Source organism: Martes martes (genome assembly GCF_963455335.1).
Source record: "Martes martes genome assembly, chromosome: 17".
NCBI classification, from domain to species: Eukaryota; Metazoa; Chordata; class Mammalia; order Carnivora; family Mustelidae; genus Martes; species Martes martes.
In genome coordinates, this window is record NC_137905.1 from 12,128,833 (window position 1) to 12,151,287 (window position 22,455).

At 60.6% G+C, this 22,455-nt stretch overlaps 3 protein-coding genes across 6 annotated transcripts in view; 1 reads left to right on the forward strand and 2 right to left on the reverse strand.

Annotated features, from left to right (window-relative positions):
• The window catches only part of BCAR1 (BCAR1 scaffold protein, Cas family member), a 36,124-nt gene extending 24,357 nt beyond the window's left edge, over positions 1-11,767 (forward strand). For 3 of the 4 annotated variants that reach the window (XM_080828129.1, XM_080828128.1, XM_080828130.1), the window contains exons 3-7: positions 4,069-4,230; positions 4,407-4,523; positions 5,267-6,364; positions 7,165-7,254; positions 10,807-11,767. In XM_080828129.1, coding sequence (XP_080684255.1) covers positions 4,069-4,230; positions 4,407-4,523; positions 5,267-6,364; positions 7,165-7,254; positions 10,807-11,319 — 1,980 coding nt within the window. In that variant the 3' untranslated portion in view covers positions 11,320-11,767. Of the gene's footprint in view, positions 1-2,705; positions 3,900-4,068; positions 4,231-4,406; positions 4,524-5,266; positions 6,365-7,164; positions 7,255-10,806 lie in introns of those variants that run through there. The other variant, XM_080828131.1, reaches the window with a different exon arrangement.
• Positions 11,768-12,573: 806 nt separating this feature from the next.
• On the reverse strand, positions 12,574-16,261 carry LOC308357909 (chymotrypsinogen B-like; the record flags this gene model as incomplete). The annotated part of the gene is made up of 7 exons (XM_080827788.1): positions 12,574-12,735; positions 13,221-13,354; positions 14,088-14,268; positions 14,689-14,767; positions 15,155-15,234; positions 15,324-15,427; positions 16,210-16,261. The coding sequence occupies 7 exons, from the start codon at positions 16,259-16,261 to the stop codon at positions 12,574-12,576; spliced, it is 792 nt and encodes a 263-aa protein (XP_080683914.1).
• A 526-nt stretch (positions 16,262-16,787) lies between these two features.
• On the reverse strand, positions 16,788-19,768 carry LOC308358508 (chymotrypsinogen 2; the record flags this gene model as incomplete). Its single annotated transcript, XM_080828718.1, has 7 exons — positions 16,788-16,949; positions 17,386-17,519; positions 17,597-17,777; positions 18,085-18,163; positions 18,489-18,568; positions 18,686-18,789; positions 19,717-19,768. 7 exons carry the CDS (start codon positions 19,766-19,768, stop codon positions 16,788-16,790), a joined length of 792 nt encoding a protein of 263 aa, XP_080684844.1.
• Positions 19,769-22,455: the final 2,687 nt, after the last annotated feature.

Below are 22,455 nucleotides of genomic sequence, written 5' to 3' on the forward strand. Positions count from 1 at the left end.
GCTAGGTGGGCGCTCCCCCATGGCCCTGAGGCTCTGTCCTCAGGGTGTGTCCAGGGCTAATGGGGGCGCCTGCCCTCGGGGCACAGCATGGCAACCGGGAGACCCGGCCAGGGATCGGGCTGGCTGGCTGAGGTGAGGCGCCTGGACCCTGGTCACCAGGGTCACTAGCTCACACTTCCTGCCCTACTTGCTCCTTCAGCTGCCTGGCAAGAGCCTGGCCAGTGGCAGAAGCACCCCGCGCTGGACCGGAAGAGCCCAGATAGGCCATTCCCAAGGTGGCTTTAGGGAGAGAAGCAGAGCCCTGCCGGGGAAACACCTGCCCCGTGGGGAGGCCCGGGGAGCAGTGCCCAGCTGGAGAGCCTCGGGACAGGCCAGAGCCCATCCCCTGCACACTCACACTCAGTCTCACACACACACACTCCACGCTTCACACACACCCCGGCAGGGCATGCCCTTTCCCCTTCCCACTTCCCTCCCTAAACCGACGGGCCGGTCCTGGTGCCCTGGTCCTTCCAAGCACAGGAAGCCCGTGGGCCAGGAAACAGCGGCGGGAGCGTGTGCTGGCCTGTGGACCTGAGCCCACAATTGGGCTGTGGGTTCTGTGTCCCTCCCAGGGGAGGCGCTGGCCCTCAGGTGACATCTGGGCTCAGCTGGCTGGGCCCAGTGGTATTGCTGCTCGGGACCATGTCCCGAGGGCCCTGTCCTGGCGGGTTGCCCTCCCCTGCGAAGCCTCGTTTTTCCTGGTCGAGGCAGCCTCGAGAGCTTCTGCTTTTATGCTCTGATCATTGAAAGCAGTGCTCATTTGTCTTAGAAAACATATACTCTCTGAAAAAGTCTGGAGACGGGCACCTGGGTGGCTTAGTTGGTTACGTGTCTGCCCTTGGCTCAGGTCCTGATCCCAGGGTCCTGGGATCAAGCCCCGCTTTGGGCTCTCTGCTCAGTGCGGAGTCTGCTTCTCCCTCTCCCCTTGCCCCCTGCTTGTACTCTGTTTCTCGCTCTCTCAAATCAGTAAATTAAGTCTTAAAAAGAAAAGAAAAAGCCTGGAAAGGAGATTGCCCAGGCAAGAGGTGATCAGTGGAAATTTGGGCACATTTTATCTTTGCATATTTTTTATCTGTCTTAAACAGATTCGTACGCAGACTTTTGCATTTTTGAGACTGTAAGTCCCACAGATGTCAGAAGCATTTTCTTGGGTCCTTAAGGTGATTGTAATGGGCACCCCAGATTTGTTGTGTCGCCCCTCCCCTTGGGGCGGGCTCCAGGACGTTTCTGATTACACGGGTCTGGATTACACTGAGGCAGTAAATGTCTCGGTATAGGCCTCTTTGCCCACATTTCAGGGTTGTGCTTTCATAAACCTTGTGCTGCTCCTCAGAAGTCTGGGAAACAGAGGCTCTTAGTTCGGGGGTAGAGGTGAGGTTGGGTGAGGAGGGACCCTGCCAGGACTGTGGGTGGGGTGGGAGGCCCCGCTCCCCAGGAAGCCAGGGGCGAGTGATGCCGCTGGCCAGGAGGGGAAGTGTCAGATAGATGCCAGGAGCCTGGGGCCCAGTGGCATGTGTGGCTGGGGAGAGAGGCACCCTCACACCGCTGCATTAGCGCTCTCCAGGCTGGGGCGTAGCCAGAGGACGCTGACAGCAGAAGCAGATAGGGCCCCCAGAGAGGGATGTGTTTTGTGAGGTCGCTCGTGGGGGAGTGCCTCTGGGTTAGGGGCCGCAGCTGTGCTGAGGGGACAGCTGTGGTGCTGGGTCAGGCGCCTGGGCAGACACAGCTGAGCTCAGTCCTGTATCTCCTGGGAGCCCAGGAGCTTGGAAGGGGACCCGTGTCCAGCACGTCCCTCAGTCTGGGTGAGAGGTTAGATTGTCACCTACTCAGTCCCACAGCACTCCAGCAGTGCTCCAGAGGAAGATGCCAAGGCTTCTAGAGGGGAGTGGGCCAGAGCCACAGCCACCCTGGGTCCCATGGGGTGACGTCCATTCTGCAGAAGAGGGGAGACCAGTAGCTGAGCGGCCTGGAGGGGGCCGGCCTGCCCAGGCGGAAGGCGGCAGAGGGTGTGGCCTTTCCCAGTGGGGTCTCTGGGCTCACCCCTGCTCTCTGCACACGCCCAGCCCAGCCTGGGTCTGTGTGTGTCTTTGTGTGTTCTCTGTTGAGATGTGTCTGTGTGGGAGCTTGCGGGCCTTGGGTCGGGAGTTCTGTGTGTCCTCCCGGGCTCGGGCTGTGTCACCCAGCCCCCGGAGACCTCGGGGGCCTGCTCATGGGGCCTCAGGTGCAGCGTGGGGCAGCCTGTGATCAGCGGGCTCAGCAGCCCCCCGGAGAGTAGGTTTCCCTGACAAGCTTTTCCTCACCGGGGGCTGCCTTCCTGCTTCCTTCTGGCGGAGAGCACTCGCCGGCCCGGCCAGCTGCGTCCCGTCACGGCGCGGCTGCAGCAGTGGATGGCGGGCTGCCGACGGCCTGGGTCCGGGGTCCGGCCCCAGAGCCGCTCCACCTGTGCTCCCCACTGTCTCTGTCTTCGGGACGCACTGTGGGGGCTCTTCGTGGGGCATCTGGAGTCTGCAGGGCCTGGAGACGCCTCGGGTCTCACCCCGAAGCCCTGCCAACCTGCCACGTCCCGCCAGCCCCCGCCTGCCCCGCCTGTCCCGTTGTTGGCAGGTTCTAGCGGCTAAAAATAGCTCTGGAGGAGACTCAAGTCTGGGGCTCAAGGAGGGAGATGAGTCTGGGGAGGGCCGCCAGCTCCACTCCCAGACACGCTGCGGGTGGGGTGTGGTGGGCGGGGAATACCCCCCCCACGCACTCACCCCAGCAGCTAACTGTCTGCCGTGCTGCCTGGGAGGAGGGCACGGGCTGCATCAGTGGAGGCCGTGCCAAGCCTGGGGCTGCGCAGAAAAGTGCCAGTCCCCACACCCCAGGCCTGGGGTGCTCTGCTGCTCCCAGAGTAACCAGTGCTTGCAGATCCACAGGACACGGGCGTGCGGGGCCGGCTGTCAGGGCCGTGGGGCCCGCTGCAGGCACGGGATGCAGGGTTCTGGGAGCACCGAGCCCGAGGGCCAGCCCTGCTGCCCCCAGGGATGTGTGGGGAGGGCCTGAGTCAACTCTGTTCCAGACATCCCCTTTGACTAGGGAACAAAAGGCCTTTCTGTCCCAGAGTGCTGAGCAGGGAGCCTTGTGGGGGAGGCGTGCCCTGCCCTGTGCTGGGCTAGATCCTGCCAGCCCCTCCCACTGGGCGGTGGCTCCCAGACCCCAGACCCCACTCCGGCCCCCGGCCCCCGCAGGGCCAGGGTGCTTGCCGGAAAAGAAGAGGCTGTTGTGGGGCGCTCTCGGCAGCTTGCTGTCCTGGATGCCAGGCCAGGGAAGGGTACCAGAGAGGGGAGTGTGTTGGCCCCTTCTCAGAGCCAGCATCCCCTGACTTAGGTCTTACCCTTTTTGGGTTAGAGGTGGTCTGGGTGGCCCTCTGGGTGCGGTATGCTGGGGAGTGCAGGGTTCTTGGCTCTAGTCTTGACCCCTCCCTCACGCCCATGCCCAGCTTTCCAGCAGGGCCCAAGAACGGCCCTGAGTGGGAGTCCTTGGTGGGCCTGCCTTCAGGAGTCTTCCCAGGATGTGCTCAGTGGCTGAGGGCAGGGGCGCCAGCTTCTGGAGGTACCACGCCCCAGCCATTGGGACCTCCTGCAGGCTACCTCTGGGTGGGCACAGCCTGGCATCGTCTCTGTTTGTCCCCCCAAGTTGGGAGGGGGCAGCTAGGAGGTGACATCAGGCAGGGCCATCTCAGTCCAGGGCAGACCCTCCTCTGGGACTTCCCAGGTCATCCAGCTGTAGACTACTGTCATTTCCTGGCCAGAACCAGACGACTCTGGACAAACCCTGGGGGTTCGTGTGCTCTCCAGATGCTGTATCACATCGAAGAAAGGGTAAAGAACACAGAGGATGAGAATACCCTTGTCTCTCACTGGCCTCCAAGCCCACCCTTGGAGACCACCCCCGTTGCGTAGACTCTCCCTGGGGACTTGAGGGTGGGTCCTGGAAGATGGTTTCCAGGCTGGTGGTGACAGGTTGATGACAGATGGCTCTTGCCCACAGGTGGTGGTGCCCACCCGCGTGGGCCAGGGCTATGTGTTTGAGGCCTCCCAGCCGGAGCAGGACGAGTACGACATCCCCCGCCACCTGCTGGCCCCGGGGCCCCAGGACATCTACGACGTGCCCCCTGCTCGGGGGCTGCTGCCCAGCCAGTATGGCCAAGAGGTAGGTACTGGGTCTAGGAGTTGGGGGCACCTTGGCCCAGCCCAGCTTAGGGAGCTGGGCTACCCCTGCCCCGGCCAGGGTTGTCCTGGGGTTGGTGCTGTGGTGGTTCTGCTCTTCCCGTACCCTCCGGTGGCCCTGGCACTGGCACCTGTGTCATCACACCTTTTCTGCCTCAGGTCTACGACACGCCACCCATGGCTGTCAAGGGTCCTAATGGCCGGGACCCATCACTGGATGTATACGATGTGCCCCCCAGTGTGGAGAAAGGCCTGCCGCTGTCCACCCACCACGCGGTGAGCAGTCGGGGGGTGCTGGGCCTGGTGTGTATACAGGGTTGGATGCGACAGAGAGTGGGCCGGGGGTGGGGACCCATGTCTGTAGGCCTCGGCTCTGCCCCTCAGTCTGTGACAGAAGTGCAGACTGAGTGCTGCAGCCTCCACTTCCTCATCTCTACAAAGACCCCCTTCATGGACCTTTCACGGGTTCTTGAGAGGATCACACGGGATATTAGCAAGGAGACCACAGAATCCGTTCTTCAAAGCAGGACCCTTCTGAGAGTGAGCGGGGCCAGTAATTATGAGGGGGCATCAGGAACAAACCATCACTGTCCTGGGTGAACCAGGGTGTTGTCACTCTAAATACAACGCACAAATCAGAGAGGCTCCTGGCGCAGAGCAGAGACCACACGGGGGTGATGGGGGTGAGGTGGTGTAACAGCTGTCCCCCCAACACGTGTTTGTTGTTACGCAGTGAACAAACTCCTGTAATCCTGGTCACAAACCTGTGAGTGGGTTCTCCCCTCTGACAGCTCAGCAGACAGGCACAGAGAGGTTGAGCCTTAAGTCACACAGCCCATAAGCGGTGGAGCCGGGATTCTGAGCTCAGGGCCGGCTCCGGAGTTGGGCTCTTAACCGTAACCTGTGTGGGTAGGAACCGGGACACCGGGTGCTGTGTCTGTATGTGTGGCCCAGTCCTGCCCCGGGGGATCCAGCTGGGCGTGTGGATAGGCAGCCTTGACCGATCCTCTGCCCACCAGGTGTATGATGTCCCTCCGTCCGTGAGCAAGGACATGCCCGATGGCCCGCTGCTCCGTGAGGAGACCTACGACGTGCCCCCCGCCTTCGCCAAGGCCAAGCCCTTCGACCCGACCCGCCACCCGCTGGTCCTGGCCGCGCCACCCCCGGACTCGCTGCCAGCCGAGGACGTGTACGACGTGCCCCCGCCCGCTCCTGACCTCTACGACGTGCCCCCCGGTTTGCGGCGGCCCGGCCCTGGCCCCCTCTACGACGTGCCCCGCGAGCGGCTTCTCCCCGCCGAGGCGGCCGACGGCAGCGTGGCCGACGACAGCGTGTATGCGGTGCCACCACCCGCGGAGCGAGAGCCCCCGAGTGAGGCCAAGCGGCTGTCGGCCTCCAGCACCGGCAGCACGCGCAGCAGCCAGTCGGCCTCCTCCCTCGAGGCTGCCGGGCCGGGCCGCGAGCCGCTGGAACTGGAGGTGGCGGTGGAGGCCCTGGCGCGGCTGCAGCAGGCCGTGAGCGCCACCGTTGCCCAGCTGCTGGACCTGGCGGGCAGCGCGGGCACCGGCGGGGGCTGGCGCTGCGCCCCCGAGCCCCAGGAGCCGCCGGGGCAGGACCTGCGAGCCGCCGTGGCCGCCGTGCAGGGCGCCGTCCACGAGCTGCTGGAGTTCGCCCGCGGCGCCATAGGCAATGCCGCACACACGTCCGACCGCACGCTGCACGCTAAGCTTAGCCGGCAGCTGCAGAAGATGGAGGACGTGTACCAGACGCTGGTGGCCCACGGGCAGGCCCTCGAGGGGGGCCGCGGAGGCACGGGGACCACTCCCGAAGACGTGGACCGCCTGGTGGCCTGCTCGCGGGCTGTGCCCGAGGACGCCAAGCAGCTGGCCTCCTTCTTGCACGGCAACGCCTCGCTGCTCTTCAGACGGACCAAGGCCCCCATGGGGGGGCCAGAGGGGGGCGGCCCCCTGCACCCCAACCCCATCGACAAGGCCAGCAGCATCCAGTCCCGGCCCCTGCCCTCACCCCCTAAATTCACCTCGCAGGACTCCCCAGATGGGCAGTATGAGAACAGTGAGGGGGGCTGGATGGAGGATTATGACTACGTCCACCTGCAGGTAAGTGCCAGCCCTGTCCCGGCTCCCAGGGGAGCCCCCTGGGGAAGCCTGCTGGCCTCCTCAGGTCGCTAAGTTTGCTGCCTCTGTCGTGGGCACCTTGATTCCCTCCACACTGAGTCTTCTTGTGGCCAAAGAAGAATCTGGGCTCCACTAGGCCTCAGTGAGTCCCTGTGGCCACTATCTGACCTTCCAGGCCAGATGCATCCCCCGCCCAGGCCCATTCCTCTACCTGCCTCAGGCCTTTGGGCTGATGTGGCCATGTCATCAGAGGCCCTGCAGTGCCAGCCAGGAATGGCTCTTGAGCACTTGCAGGGGCTGAGCTGCTCCAGTGCGCAGGACAGAAGCAGCTCTCTTGGGTGTGGGGAGAGGGATTTTGAAGTATAAGCAAAGACAAAGATTGTTACAGGCATTGGGAAAGAAAGAAAACCAGGAGATGGGAAGGTGGGCCTCTGAGCACAGAGACCCGGGTGCCAGCCGAGTACCCAGTAGGGAGCATTTCAGGTTGAGTCAGCAGGTGCCAAGGCCCAGTGGTCAGGGATGGATGAACAGGCCCTGTATGCCAAGGGGAAGGGTTTGAATGTGATTTCTGGTATGGGAGCCTGGGCAGGGAGGATGGCCTGGCCACCTGGAGGGGCTGGAGAGCACCCTCCTGGGAGGCTGTTCCTGCGGTGGGCCTGGTGCCTGCAGTGCGAGCCTGGGTCTGGCGTGCAGTGCCACCTGGTGGCTGCCGACGGGGCCTTGCGCTCCCCCAGGCTGGTGGGGGCTCTTGACTCAGCCCAGTCCTTGTGCCTTGCCTCCAGGGGAAGGAAGAGTTTGAGAAGACCCAGAAAGAGCTGCTGGAAAAGGGCAACATCATGCGGCAGGGGAAGGGCCAGCTGGAGCTGCAGCAGGTAAGCATGCCGGGGTTCACCGGCTTCTCTGGGCTGGGGCCGCCGGTCGTCTGGGGAGCGCAGCAGCCCCTCCGGAGCCGAGCCTCCCACGGCCCTCCCTGCCACAGAACTGCCTCCGTGCGTCTGTTGGATTTCTGTGTGAGTTATTATCAGAGTGATCGTGGTAGACATGGGAACACAGAGAAAAGTGTAAAAAGGCAGGAAACAAGGCCCCTGAGGCAGTGGGGGTACCCTGGGGCTGGTTTGTAGCTCTGCTCCTGCGTCCAGAGTGGCCTCTGTGTGTTCGTGTTCTTGAGTGAGCGGGAACATCTGCTTTTTTTTTTTTTTTTTTGTTAAGATTTTATTTATTTATTTGACAGACATCACAAGTAGGCAGAGAGGCAGGTGGGGGGCGGGGGGAGCAGGCTTCCCACTGAGCAGAGAGCCTGATGTGGGGCTCGATCCCAGGACCCCGAGATCATGACCTGAGCTGAAGGCAGAGGCTTTAACCCACTGAGCCACCCAGGCGCCCCAGAACATCTGCTTTTATTTCAAAATTGTCCCATGGCATTAAACATTCCTCCTCAGTTGTTTTTAAAGGTCACGGGACATTTCTGAGTATTAAATGCTTACATCGTACCCAGTTTCCCTGATTATAACGGTACTGCTGTACTTGTGTGCAGATACAGAATTTCTTCATACTTTGGATCATTTCCTAAGGGTAGGAAAGGGATTTTTAAAATAAATAAATAAATAAATAAATAAATAAATAAATAAATAAATAAGGTACTTTTATTCTGATTATGAAGATGAAAAAAAAAAATACAGACGAGCACGAAGTTAAGCACAGAAAAATCACCCATCAGGTTTTCCGCACCCAGCACCCCACCCCCGCCCCGGGCATGGGGAGGACAGCCGAGCGAGGAGAGCTTCCTAGCTCCATCCTGCCCCCTGCAGAGCCACCATTGGCCCAGCTATAAGGTATGGACCACAGTGGGTCCATCTCAGGGTCAGTGTGAGAATTAAGGAAGGAAAGAGCAGGTGCCTGGCCCATGGAACGTCCTCCGTAAAGGGATAAAAGTTCATAATTAGAGGTATCTCCATCCATCCATCCATCATCTGTCTGGTGTATGGAATCTCCACTGATTTGAGAAACGGACATGGGTTTTATCAAACTCTGTGTCTTCTCTGGACTGTGCCAGCATTTATTTATCTAGTCTCCTGTTGGTGGGACATTTTATGTATTCCCAGAATTACTTTTGTGAACAGCACTTCACCGACCTGCTTGATCCCAGAGGTAAATTACTAGAAGCTGGAAGAAGAGATAGGAATATACATGAAAAGCTCTAGAAAGGTTGAGTGCTCTTCGGCCAGGGACCTAAAGCACCAGTACGATACAGGCTCATCAAATGTAGACACGCGTGTTGGTTGTAGCATTTCCACATCAGTGAAAAATCTGGAGCCCCCCACCCCAGAATATTGCTTGAATAAATAAAACACATACAGTAGAATCTTAGGTAGCTGTTAAGAATTGTCAAAGAATAGGGGCGCCTGGGTGGCTCAGTGGGTTAAAGCCTTTGCCTTCGGCTCAGGTTATGATCCCAGGGTTCTGGGATCGAGCCCCGCATCAGGCTCTGCTCAGTGGGGAGCCTGCTTTCCCCTCTCCCTCTGCCTGCCTCTCTGCCTACTTGTGATTTCTCTCTCTGTGTCAAGTAAATGAATAAAATCTTTTTTTTAAATTGTCAAAGAATGGAAAAGATTTCGAACTGAAAGTGAGTGTGCGTCCTCTCCCTGGCTGAGGGTGCCGAATGGTGCGAGGTCTCCCCAGGTTGCTGCCGATTGTTTCGGGGATGAGGAAGGGGCAATTCCATGTTGGTTTTGCTAATTAAATGAAGGCTTGAAATCTTGGATGAAACAGAACTTGTCTGTCCCTGAGCCTGTGCACAACTGATCACAGCCCTGCAGGCCCCTGGTCAGAACCAGCTCAGTCCACACGGGCAGCTTGCGTGGCGGGGGCTGCCGGTCGTGGAGAACCCCTCTCCCCCTGCGCTTACACAGGCCAGCTGACGGCGGGCCCGTGCCCTCTGGCTTGGGGCTGGAAGGACGGCCGTAAAACAGTCGGCCCTCAAACACCATGGGTGTGAACTGCATGGATCCGCTTAGAGCTGGATTTTTGTTTTAGTAAGTACATTGGAGAAGTATTTTAGAGACTAAGACAGTTTGAAAAAACATGCAGATGAACCATGTAGCCTAGAAATACTGAAAAAATGATGTATTGTAAGAAAACAGCATTTGGTACATGTAACAAGTTTTACAAATACCATGACCTTTCTTTTTCTTCTTTTTTAAAAGATTTTATTTTAAGTAATCGCTACTGTGGGGCTCAGACTCACAACTCTGCGATCAAGAGTTGCACGCTCTCCTAGCTAAGCCAGCCAGGCACACCCCACTACGTCTCTTCTGTTTAAAGTTTTTATAATGGGAAATTGAATTCCCTTATGAAACTAAAGAAGGCAGTCCCCTGGGTGCATTCACCCACTCCCAGCCCCTCTCAGTACAGCTACTAAGCTGGGTATCTGGCAGCCTTGCCCCACACAAACCATCTCGGAGACGTTACAGCCTTTCGTCTGCAAATACTTCAGTGTTTGGTTCTAAATGATAATTGACCGGGATTGTATTCCACCAGGGGTGACTTCTGGGGACCCGAGATTCCAGCAGACAGCTATCTTGTTTTCTGCTTGGTGTATTTGAAGTTTTTCTTTTTTAAGAATTGATTAATTTATTTAAAGAGTGAGTAGGGGAGGGGCAGAGGGAGGGAGAGAATCAGGCAGACTCCCTGCTGAGCACGCTCTACACAGGGCTCCATCCCATGACCCCAAGATCATGACTTGAGCCCAAATCAAGAGTCAGATGCTTAACTGACTGAGCCACCCAGGTGTCCCCATTTGAATCTTTTTACAACGTGTATGTTAAAGACAAAATGTGGGGCTTTTTTTTTAGATTTTATTTATTTACTTGACAGAGAGAGATCACAAGTAGGCAGAGAGTCAGGCAGAGAGAGAGGGGGAAGCAGGCTCTCTGCTCAGCAGGGATGCTGAGGCAGATGTGGGGCTCGATCCCAGGACCCTGAGATCATGACCTGAGCCGAAGGCAGCGGCTTAATCCACTGAGCCACCCAGGCGCCCCCAAAATGTGGGGCTTTTAAAATTCATTGTGAAGTATGGATAGGTTCCTAGGAAGCTGCAGAGAGTATAAAGCAGGTCCGTGTCCCCTTCACGCACTTTCCCGCAGTGACTGCTTCCCGAGTAAGCAGAGACTGACGTCCCCAACCACAGCAGCTGCTCATTTGTTCTGTTTCGATCATTCCGTGGTTTCAAAAATGTGACATAAATGGAATTCCTACCTTTTGAGATTGGCAGAAGTTACTGGCGAGTGTCAGGGAGGCCGCTGCGGACGCATGCTCTGCCTGTGGCCTAGAGATGGCGCGTGTCCCCGCTCCCGCTGGGAGCCGCCCCGTTCTCTTCCTCGGCGCAGTGCGGCCGCGGTTCTCACTCTGCTCTCCCTCTGCCGCAGCTGAAGCAGTTCGAGCGGCTGGAGCAGGAGGTGTCCCGGCCCATAGAGCACGACCTGGCCAACTGGACCCCGGCGCAGCCACTGGCCCCGGGGCGGACAGGCAGCCTGGGGCCCTCGGACCGGCAGCTGCTGCTCTTCTACCTGGAGCAGTGCGAGGCCAACCTGACCACCCTCACCAACGCGGTGGATGCCTTCTTCACTGCCGTGGCCACCAACCAGCCCCCCAAGATCTTCGTGGCACACAGCAAGTTTGTCATCCTCAGCGCCCACAAGCTGGTGTTCATCGGGGACACGCTGTCGCGGCAGGCCAAGGCGGCCGACGTGCGCAGCCAGGTGACCCACTACAGCAACCTACTGTGTGACCTTCTGCGTGGCATCGTGGCCACGACCAAGGCCGCTGCCCTGCAGTACCCGTCCCCCGCCGCCGCCCAGGACATGGTGGACAGGGTCAAGGAGTTGGGCCACAGCACCCAGCAGTTCCGCCGAGTCCTGGGCCAGCTGGCAGCAGCCTGAGAGCCGGTGACCGGAGGGATGGGGGTCGGGAGGAGGGCACCTGCCCCGAGAGAGTTGCCATGCTGCAGGCGTGGGGACAGGCACCCCAGCTCTGCCCGGGCCTGGTGCCCCAGACTGTCCAGGGATTTGTACATATTTATGACGGGGCAGGATATGGGACAGCATTTCCTCAGCAGAGCCCAAGCAGAGCTGGGCCCCCGGGAGCCAAGGCTGAGGAGTAGGCTGGTGGTGTTCCTGCGTACACTGGGCGCCGGGGCCCAAAGACCCCTCGATCCACATGGCCTCAGAGGACCCCTTGAGCTGATCCTAGCCCCACAGGGGGCCCTGTCCCTCGCCCCCCCACACCGCAAGCGCCACTGTACCAGGAGAAAAACTCTAAAACACTATTTTTCATTATTGATTTTCCAATCATTTGACTAATAGTCTACATTTAAATAAAATTTTAAAAATGGAAAGCCTCTGGTGTGAGAGGTGTGAGAGCCAACAGGCCTCATGGATGCAGGCGGGGGTGTCCTTGCTCTCGGATGCCGCGGGGTAGGAGCCACAGACGGAGGGGATTTGGGGTGAAGCTGTGGGCAGCTTCTTGGGAGGGTGGAGACCAGGTGGGTCCCTTCAGGAGCCAGGCCAAGGACGTGAGGCCAGGGATCTCCTGCAAGGTGGGGACAGGTCTGTCAATGACCCTGAGACCTTGAGAGCCAAGGCTGCCGGAGAGAAGTTGAGTCATCCTCAAACAACAGGGCGCGATGGCCAAGGAGGGGTGCGCCCATGGCCAGGTCGGCGGGAAGCCAGCACGGACTGAAGCAGCTCCCGGAGCGCGCTGGGCTCCACTGGGGCCTGTGCTCCAAGGCAGAGAACCCGTGGAGGACACCACAGAAACTTGTTTTCACAGACCTCACCCAGAGCTTTGCTCTTAGAAGCTCATAATTTCACCCAGGGACTTACTCCAGAGCATCTTACTTGAATTACACATAGACTTGGCCTCTAAGTCGGGACTTGGGGATCCGCAGGGCCCTTGCCCTGGGTTTCAGGAACGGCTGCTCCTAGCCCTGACGGTTCTGTGCGTGACCTTGGGCCCCAGTCTCCTACCCCTAAGAAGAAGGGCAGGATCTGTCAATTCTCCACAGCGGGGACCCCAGTGAAGGCAGCCATCCTCCCACCCCTCAGCACCCTGGCGATGACACAGACGGAAAAAGGCATGTGGTTGCTCTCAGGTTTTATTTGGGTTTTGCAGGAGTTGGGGGGTGGGGCAGGGGTTCAGTTGGCCTCCAGAACCTCACGAACCCAGGGAATGAACTTGGTGACGCGGGTGTACACCCCTGGTGAGAATGGGTTGCACCAGCTACTGCCCCAGGACACGATGCCCACCAGGGTCCAGACTCCGTCCTTCTGGCAGACCAGGGGGCCCCCAGAGTCGCCCTGCAGGAGGACAAAGGACTTGTTTCAAAACCCGAAGCGGGGTGCCAAGGCCCCAGCGTGCCCTGACCTGCCCCAGCCCAGGTTCTGTGCAGAGAAATGACACGCCTGGGCACGGTGACCGAGCAGGAGACCCTTCAATGTGGGCCCCTCGGCAGCCCCGGCTCCGTTACCAACTCCCGTAGGGCCTGGGGCAGGTGGCCAACCCTCTGACCCAGCCAGTGCCTGTGCAACAGACCACAAACCCCCAGCTCCCAGGGGCTGGCGTGAGGGGGCCGTGGCCCCTGGGAGCCCCCCAGCACACCCAGGCCAGAGAGAGCGCTCGGGCGGAGGCCCCTGCTTCTGCGGGTCCAGGTCCGGGCTGGGGCCTGGGCATCTGGCCTGAGCGAGGGGGCCGAGACACGCACAGAGAGGACCTGCCCTCTGGGCTGAGCAGGGGCGGCGCGAGGTCCGAGGGGGAGCACCAGGGTGGCAGAGCCGGGTCATACCGAGCAGGAGGACACGCCGCTGGCGCCTGCGCAAATCATCACGTCAGTGATCTTGCTGCCCCAGAACTTCGTGCACTCGGCGTTGGACAGGAGGGGCAGGGCCGCCTGCTGCAGCTTGTCGGGGGTCTCGTAGGCTGGAGGGACACAGCAGGCCCGGAGGGGTCAGGGCCCCTCCCCCACCCCGACCCCCTGGCCAGTGCCACACACTGGCCTCAAGTCAGGAGAGAAGCCGGGCCTGGAAGTGGGGCATGGCATGAGGGGGGCCACGCTTGCTGGTGCTTCCATGCTTCTCCGCAAGGTGGTCTTCAAGGACAGAGTGCTTAAGCTCATCTTTTTTTTTTTTTTTTAAGTATTTTATTTATTTATTTGACAGAGAAAGCAGAAGCAGGGGAAATGGCAGGCAGAGGGAGAGGAAGAAGCAGGCTTCCTGCTGGGCAGAGAGTCAGATTCAGGTCTCGATCCCAGCACCCTGGAATCATGACCTGAGCCGAAGGCAGACTCTTAATCGAATGAGCCACCCAGGCGCCCGCCCCACCCCCTTTTTAAAGATCTTATCTATTTATTTGAGAGAGAGCGAAGCAGGGGGAGCAGCAGGCAGAAGGAGAGGGACAAGTAGGACCTCTGCTGAGCAGGGAGCCCCACAGGAGACTGGTTTCCATCTGACCCCAGATGCAGAGACAGTCGCCCAACCGACTGAGCCCCCCAGGTGCCCCTAAGGTCATCTCTACTCATGTTTGGTAGATTTTTCATTAAGAGGGTTTTAAATAAATGAATAGAAAGATTTATGGTTTGCGATTTACATGCTTGGGATTTAGACCAAGATCAGAATGAGGCTCCCTTCCGAAAAGGCCCTGCAAGGCCACTCACAGTTGTACTGGGTCTTGCCCCAGCCCGTGGTGGCGCAGATGGAGCCCGGGGGGAAGCTGGCGTTGGCGCCGGGCAGGCACACGGGGGACACGGTGCTGGAGAGCAGGGCGGGCGTGGCCAGCTTCAGCAGGGCGATGTCGTTGGTGTCCATAATCCTGTCCCACAGCGGGTGTTCAAACACCTGGGGAGACGTGGTGGGGGCTGGGCAGAGCTCAGAGGGAGGACTTGGGGGGAGGTGGGGACAGGGGTCTGGAGATGCAGAGGGCTCCGCGCCAGGCGGGCGGTCGTTGAGAAAGGAGCACAGATGGAGCTGCACAGACAAGATCTCTGGAAACTGGCATTTGACACATTGGTGATATTTAGTTTTCGTATTTTTGTGCTTTTCTACAATGAGCAAAATTTCATCTTACCATCAGAAGCAGCATTCCGTATTTGTAAAGGAGCTTTCTCCTTGGGAGAGAAGGCTCTGGACTGAGAAGTGCAGGGGTGAGGCCCGAGTGGGTTGGCCAGGGTCATCAGTGCCCGCACACCCTGCCCACCTTGCCCCTCCCTCCTCCCAGGCCCCCAGGGGCGGCCTCCCTACCCACCCCTCTCGAAGTACCTCTGCGATCCTCAACACCTGGACAGCCTCGCCATCAGAGCCGTGATCAGACACGCCAGCCACCACACGGTGGCTCTTCCTGGGGACAGAGGAGGTGGCAGAGGGGGCTCGGGGTGCTGGAGGGGTGCCCCGGCATTGCGCCCGGTGCGGGAAGCCCCAGCTGGGCCTCTCCTCCCACAAGGACCCGGGGGCCTGGCTCCCCAGCTGTACACTGGAGGCACCGGACTAGAGCCACTCTCCCGGACCAAACGGGGGTCCGAGGCAGCAGGGGGCACAAGGGTTGGGATTTTCTCCTGCAGGTGATGGCTCTGCCTGTGGCTAGGAGGTAGGAACAGCGTCTTCCCCACCTGCAGTTGGCCTCAGACCCTTCCCGTCAGGGCGCGGTGCCTAGGAGGGGGCCTGGGGAGGGAGTGAGGGCTCTTCCCTGACACCCAGGGGGCCCCTGCTGCCCGAGCGCGGGCCTCACCTGACCCTGCAGTGGGCAGCGGTGAGCACCCAGTCCTGGCTGATGAGGGAGCCCCCGCAGAAGTGTAAGCCCGAGCCGGTCTGGGGAGAGGGGAGCGGGACCGTCAGCCTCGCTGCTCCTGCCTGACCCCTTCCAGTCCAACCCGCCCCCTCCTCAGCTTCCCCCTCACCTGCAGGGACACCTGCCAGGGCCAGGAGCTGGGCACAGCGTCCTCCCCATTGACGATCCGGGACAGGCCACTCAGCTCAGGGTGGATGGCAGGGACCCCGCAGCCTGGGGGCCAGGGCCAGGGTAGCTGGTCAATGGACGGGGGCCGAGGCGGAAGAACTGGACTTCCGGCCTCTGCAGCCACCCAGCACCCAGCCCCTCCTGACCCGGCCGGCGGCTGCCCTGGTGCCCTTGTGGAGGGTCCTGGAGGCTGGGGACATCTGGAGTTGGAGCCCAGAGCTAGCAACCTGGGTCTGGAGACTCCTACACAGCCGGCTCCCCTACCCACTGTGTGCCCCAAGAGGAGCCTCCATCCTGCTCCAAACCCAGGGTCCTGGGTCGTCGGGCTGGGACATCCTGCTTGAGTCCCCGGTGCTCTCGCGGCCCCCGAGTCTGCGGTAGCGGCGGAGTGTTACTCCCACCGGAACAGCACAAACCCAGGAGGCTGCCGGAGTCAGGAGGACGGAAGGGGCAGGGCCAAAGGGACCAGCGTGGGAGACCGTCCGGAGGCCGAACTCCAGTGGCTCCGGGACGGATGTGGATGCTGGAGGAGCCCGGGCCACCCCCGCTTCTGAGCCAACGGAGGAGGCCAGGATGAGGCAGGCCCAGCATGACCCGTGGAGTCTGAGGGGCACGAGGGACCTCTAGGCAGAGCAGGAGTGGGGAGCCCAGGAGAGGCACCCAGAGAGGCTGAGAGGGGAGCCCGCGGGGCCAGCCGGGGGTCAGGCGGGGCAGGTGAGGAGAGGTGCTAGGACCTGGCCCTCCGGATCCCAGCTTCTGGGGGTGTGGGTGTTGGGGGTGAGAGAGGCTTGGTGTGGGGCTGCCTCGCCCCCGAACTTTGCGCTTACCAGAGCTACCGCCAAAGAGGAGAAAGCCAAGGACAACCCAGAGAAAGGCCATGGCGTGTGGCTCAGGAGGTGGAACGGGGTCTGCCCGAAGGACCCGCATTATATCCCCAGCCCACCAACTGCAGCCTGCCTCGCCGGCCCCTTCCTTATCATGAGTCCCCGGGCTGAGAAGCACCTGGTTCCTGGGCAGGCCTGGGCGGCTGCTCCTGGGAAGGTTCCTTGGAACCACAGGTGTGTGCGGCCGGCAGCTGGCCCATCCCCCAGCTGCCCACTCCCCGGGGCGGGGGCCCTGAGCACCCTGAGCGTGGCTCGGAGGGCCAGGCCCCTGCCGCTTCCCAGGGTGGAAGTGTGGAGCCAGGGGTGGGGGCCGTGGTCCCATGTCATCTCTTGGGAGCAAGACCAAAGGCAGGCCCTCCAGGTACCTCCCGCCATTCGTCCCAGTGAAGACCCAAGTTCACGGGCAGAATGAGGTCTCAGGGACCCCAACACAGGAGAGCACATCATCAATGTGTCTTTTATTGATTAATTGAGGCTTTGTGGGAGCAGGTCAGCAGGGATGGCAGGGTGAGGCCGGAGACTCAGTTGGCTTCCAGAATCTGCCGTACCCAGGGCATGAGCTCGGTGACGCGGGCGTACACGCCAGGACTGGAGGTGGAACAGGTGCTGCTGCCCCAGGACACGATGCCCACCAGGGTCCAGGCTCCATCCTTCTGGCAGACCAGGGGACCCCCAGAGTCGCCCTACAGGGAGAGAGACGGGGGGCTTGGATCTGGCAGCCCAGGCAGCCTGGCCCAGGGGCCCCCGGATGTTGTTCCAGAGCCCCGACCAGGGCCTGGCAGCCCGTGGACACGTGGCACATGCCTATTGGAGGGATTATGAAGGATTATGAAAGAAGCTACAGCAGCTCCTTGTGTGGTTTGTGCCCCTGAAAGTCTGGGCCATCGCCTGGGACCCTGTGATAGACGCCTAATAAAGCTGGTTTGAGGGACAGGGAGGAAGCACGGGTGATGCGGGCGAGCCATGGAGCCCGACCCCTCCTGGAGACCTCTTGGCGCCATGGTCCACTGCGTGTGGCTTCTACCTCCTCTCTCTGGCCAAGCCCCTGACCTGGGCTTTTGCTGGAACCCACGCCGGGCTGGGAGGGATGGGGCGCGGGGAGAGTTCAAGAGATCGTACCATGCAGGAGGACACGCCGCTGGCCCCGGCGCAGACCATGAGGTTGGTGATCTTGTTGCCCCAGAACTTCTTGCACTCGGTGTTGGACAGAAGAGGCAGGGCGGCCTGCTGCAGCCTGTCGGGGGTGTTGGCATCTGGAAGGATAGGGGTGGCGGTCAGTGACCGCAGCCCGGCCCCCCGTCTCCCACCCACCCGGCTGGAGGGCGCTCACTGGTGTGTTTGGTCAGGCCCCAGCCAGTGGTGGCGCACAGGGTCCCCGCAGGGAAGTCGTCGTTCTCATTGGGCAGGCACACGGGGGACACGGTCTGGGAGAAGCGGGCGGGCGTGGCCAGCTTCAGCAGGGTGATGTCGTTGTTGATGGTGAATATGTTGAACTTGGGGTTCTTGAAGACCTGTGGGGGCAGGGGCGGGCGGCTGTTGTTGGGGTCCGGGAAGAGGCTGACATGGGGCTGAACCAGGGCTCTGGGCCACCCCAGATCACCCCAGTGCTTCTGTCTTCAACATGGCAACCCCTTCTGCGACCCCAGGAGCCTGGGGCCAGGCCCAGGACACCCTGCTTTCTGCTCTGCCCTGTCACAATGGGATCCCGCGGAGGTTGGGAGCAGCTGGGGTTGTTCAGGCATTAGCCTGGGCACCACACTCCCTAGGCCTGCCCCCCGCCCCACCCCGGGGTCACACCTGGACTCCAGGCCACCATACCTTGGCAATCTTCAGCACTTGGATGTCCTCAGCATCGGAGCCCTGGTCAAACTCCCCAGCCACGACCCGGTGGGAGGTTCTGGAGAGGGCCCGAGAGAGAAGGGGGGTCCTGCTGTGAGGCAGGGGGCACACACAGCGGGTGCAGGCTGCGTGTGTTAGCGTGTGTACCTGTGTGCATGTGCTCCGAGTTGTTGATCCAGAGATGGGAGCTCAAAATATCAGTAACTGCCCCTGGAACACCTGCCCCTACAGCCCGCTGGGAGTTTCCTTCCTGGGGACCCTTGGGAGACCAGCACGAGTCGGGTTTTCTACATAAACTGAGGCACAAGGAGTTAAAGGTCCAGCCCTCAGTGCTGAGAGTCTCCGCCCGACCAAGGGGTTTCCTGGGGACCCTGGGTCCTCACCTGACCCCGCAGTGGGCGGCAGTGACCACCCAGTCCTCGCTGATGAGGGAGCCCCCGCAGAAGTGGAAGCCAGTGCTGTCCTGGAGGAAGACGGGGAGGGGTCTGTGTTGACTGGACACCAGCAGCCCCCCGGGCTGACCCCAGGTGGGCCAATACCCCAGTGTGTCCCCCATTCAGGGGTAGAACTCCTCCCTTACCTGCAGGGACACCTGCCAGGGCCAGGAGCCCGGGACAGCGTCCTCCCCATTGACGATCCGGGACAGGCCACTCAGCACGGGGTGGATGGCAGGAACCCCACAGCCTGGGGGTGGGAGCATGGGGTAAGGGATGGGGGCCCGGGCTCCCCACCCAGGTCCCACTCTCCCAGGAACCCCCAGGGACAACTCAGTCTGACATGTGCTTCAGCCCAGACAAGCCCAGCAGGTTGGCTGCAAGGTGGTGGCTGGATCCGAGCACGGGCTGGAGGCAGGGATCCGGGGTTGTGGGCCCAGCCCCACCACTGCCTAGCCTTACTGTTCTGAGCATCTTTCCATCTGCAGAGAGGGGATCATACAGCTGCTACCCTCACAGAGCTGGGATACGGATGCAGGAAGATGCGGTGCCTGGGTTGAACATCTGACTCTGGATTTCAGCTCAGGTCGTGATCTTGGGGTCCTGAGGTTGGGGCCCCTGTCTGGCTCTATGCTCAGAGTAGTCTGCTTCGCTCTCTCTCTCCCTCTCCCTCTGCCCCTCCCCTCACTCAAATTCTCTCTCAAATAAATAAATCCTTAAAAAAAAGAGAGAGAGAGAGAAAGAAAAAGAAGAAGTCTGGAAGAAGACTCAGCGGGCAAAGCAGGAACTTGCTCTGTTCCTTGCACAGATTAAGGGCTCCACCAACGCAAGTTTCAAAGTGCTGGGTTCAAGGGTCTCAAAGGGCTGGTGGAGGCCAAGCCACGTCTGCCCGCCTGCTCGGCCTCTGAGCCTGACTGGGAGCCACTAGCTGTTCAGAAGAATTTTCACTCCCTCTGGACTTGGCCTCCCTGTCCTCCTGGGTGTGACTGGACCAGGTCCCATCCTGGTCCCATTGTGGCGATGGGGCTGGTGAGGCTCAGAGGGGGAAAGAGACCCGCTCAGGCTCACACCACCGCGTGCAGCTGAAGAGGGAGCAGGGACCCCGTTGCCCCTTCTGGCCCCAGGGTTGTAGGGGAGCAGAGACCTCCCTCCTGGCCTCTGCTTGCCCCGAACTCACTGAAGGCTGTGCTCAGGAGGGCGCAGCAGGAGAGAAGCCAGAGGAAGGCCATGGTGCTGTGGTCAGAGAGGTGTAGGGTGCCTGCCTGCGGAGCTCCCCGTTATATCCCTGTGCACCAAGCTGTTATCTGCAAACCTTGAGGTGGCAATCCCTTTCCTGGGCATGTGCCCACGGAGGTGGAATGTGCCAGAGCAGAGCTGGCATCGGGGTGTGTGATGGCAGCAGCTGTGGCCCATGGTCCTGCTTGGGTCTGGGTCAAGGGCAAAGGTGGTACCAAACAAGGTAGCCATGGAGAAGCGCTCAGAGAACTTGGGCTTCCTCTTCCAGGAAGGGACTTCGGGACAGCAGGCAGGCCTGGGCAGGGTTTGAGCCCCAGCCTACTCTCTCATGGGCTGGAGAACCTTGGACAAGTAATTGAGTTGGTGCGTTAGTTATTCTAAAGCCCTGGGCAGTGTGGTCAAGGAGGGAGGAGGAGTGGGGACCAAGGCGCAGCTGGCCAGGGCCGAGAATGTTCCTTTGGCCTTGGCTCTGTGAGGGTCTGTTCAGTATCTGGGGTGGTCACTTGGGCTGTGTGCAGCATGGCTCAGAGGGGCAAGCCACCCACTGCCTGTTCACACCAGGCCGGGTCTCTTCACCCAGATGCCACGGACCCCTGGAATCGGGCATGGGGCCTCCTGGGGTTATGCTCTCAGTGAGAACTGGTGGAGGCCGGATCAGGCAGGAGGAAACGGGAGTTGGGGGGGCAAGGCAAGGAGGACTGCTTCTGGCTTGGGTGACAGGGTGGACAGTGGGGCCCTTGCTCAGCACTTGAGAATCCAGGGAAGGAGAAATTTGAGGGTGAGGGTGTGAGCGTGAGGTACAGTGTGAGTCCCGCAAAACACACAAGGAAAATGATAACTCATGGCTGCTTTTAATTTCCGTCGCACTGATGGCAGCCTGCTCCGCAGTACAGGGCTCCGCACGGAACAGCTGTGCAGACTTGGGCAGGTTATGTGACCTCTCTGGTTTTGTTTCTAAGTAGTAAAATGGGGATGCTTGTCCACATTATGAAAGGGCATGACCCATACCGCGCTAGGACCCGGCCTAACGCACAATCCATGTTGGTTGGTCCTCTGTATTCCTTCTCGAAATTCCTATCAGTGCCCTTTCCGCATTCTAGAAGACTGTCTAATGACAGCGGGGGGTGGCCACACTGTATCAGGTAGGAAAGCAGGGCACAAAACAGGAGGCGGAGGGTGGCCTCCTCTGTGAGACCTGCTATCCATGCAAGCCTGTTCATCCTTTCCAGCCTAGCTTACCAGGCCCAGAGCAGGCTGGAACAAAAGAAAAGAAACACAGATTTCTCCTGCTTTTAGGAAGCATGTATGGGGAAAGGAGTGGGAGAATTCACTGAAAAGAGGGGGAAAAAAGTAAAATGTACATTCCTACCAGCTAAGGAGTTACCATGATTAATACAAAGGCAGGAGGGCCTCACCCAGAGGGGACATCCTGTAAGTTATAGGAGTAGGTGGAGTGCGCCTCGGAGACTGTGCCCAAGCCGAGGCAATGACAAGAGCGACTTGCGACGCTCTGGAGGCCGAGGGCACTCATGAGTCTGGAAGGCAGGAGGCCGGGGGTGCGGGGTGGGGGACCGAGTCAGGCCGTATTGAAGAGACAGGGTCGGGAGCGGCTGACCGTGATGCTGCAGCCGCCGGGCGCGTCGTTTCACCTGTGGAGCCGCCCTGGCAGCCCCGGACAGCGAGGTGCCCGCGGTCGGAGGGCCCGCAGGACCCTAGGTGGGAGGGGCGCGGGGGATGGGGGTGGGGCCGCGGCCTTGGAGCGCCGGGACCCCGCCCACCCCGCGCCCCTCGCGCACGGGCGGCGGAGGTCTGGGAACGCGCGCAGCTGCAGCGGGGGGCGGGGAGGGCGGGCCGCACGTGCGCGCACTCCTGCGGGGGGCGGGGCCCGCGGCCCTCCCGCCAGCGGCGTCGCGACCCCAGAGCCCGAGGAAGGACCCTTCGGCCCGCGCTCTTCTGGTCCTTTTACGACCCCGGGCTCCTCCACCCTCGCGAGGTGAGGCCTGGGACTAGCAGCCAAGTCGTCAACGGTCCCAGGGTGAGCCTCCGGGTGTCCGGACCCGGCTGTTCAGCCAACGAAGCTGACAGTATCGAGTATTTCCCTGGTTTCCATTTTTCGCTATTTCTAACTTCCCACCCTCGGGTTTGGAACCCTGCGTCCTGGGCTCCTGGAGCGCACCCGTGTCTACTCCCGCACACCCCAAGGGAGAAGGTGTGGCCCTGTTTGCGGGTGGCGTGCCATCTCAGAGAGGCTTACTCTGCGCGGGTCACCTCGTTGCAAGTGCGCAGCAGCTGGTGTGTTTGGCGGCCGGTGCTGAAGAAATTCCTGGAAAAGGGGGGCGGGTGGCTCAGGATGACCCGCTCCGAGCGCGCCCTGGGAACAAACAGCCTGGGAACGCTCTTTCCAGGGACGCCTGTGCTTTGCTGGGGGACAGCAGGCCCTGAGCCAATCCCTGCCAGGCTGCCTCCTAGAATCTGGCTCTGGTGGGGGTTGTGCGGGGCGGGGTGGGGGGTTGTCCAGGTTCCCCCCGGCGCGGAGCGAGTGCGTCCTTCCACCACTGACAGGTCTAAGACTGGGGTATTGTTCGAGGCCGAAACTCAAATGTCAGTTTCCTTAGGTGAAGGGGCCCCTCTTCTTGAAGTCCTGCCTCTCAGGAGGTCAAATCCCAGACTCTTCTTTTTA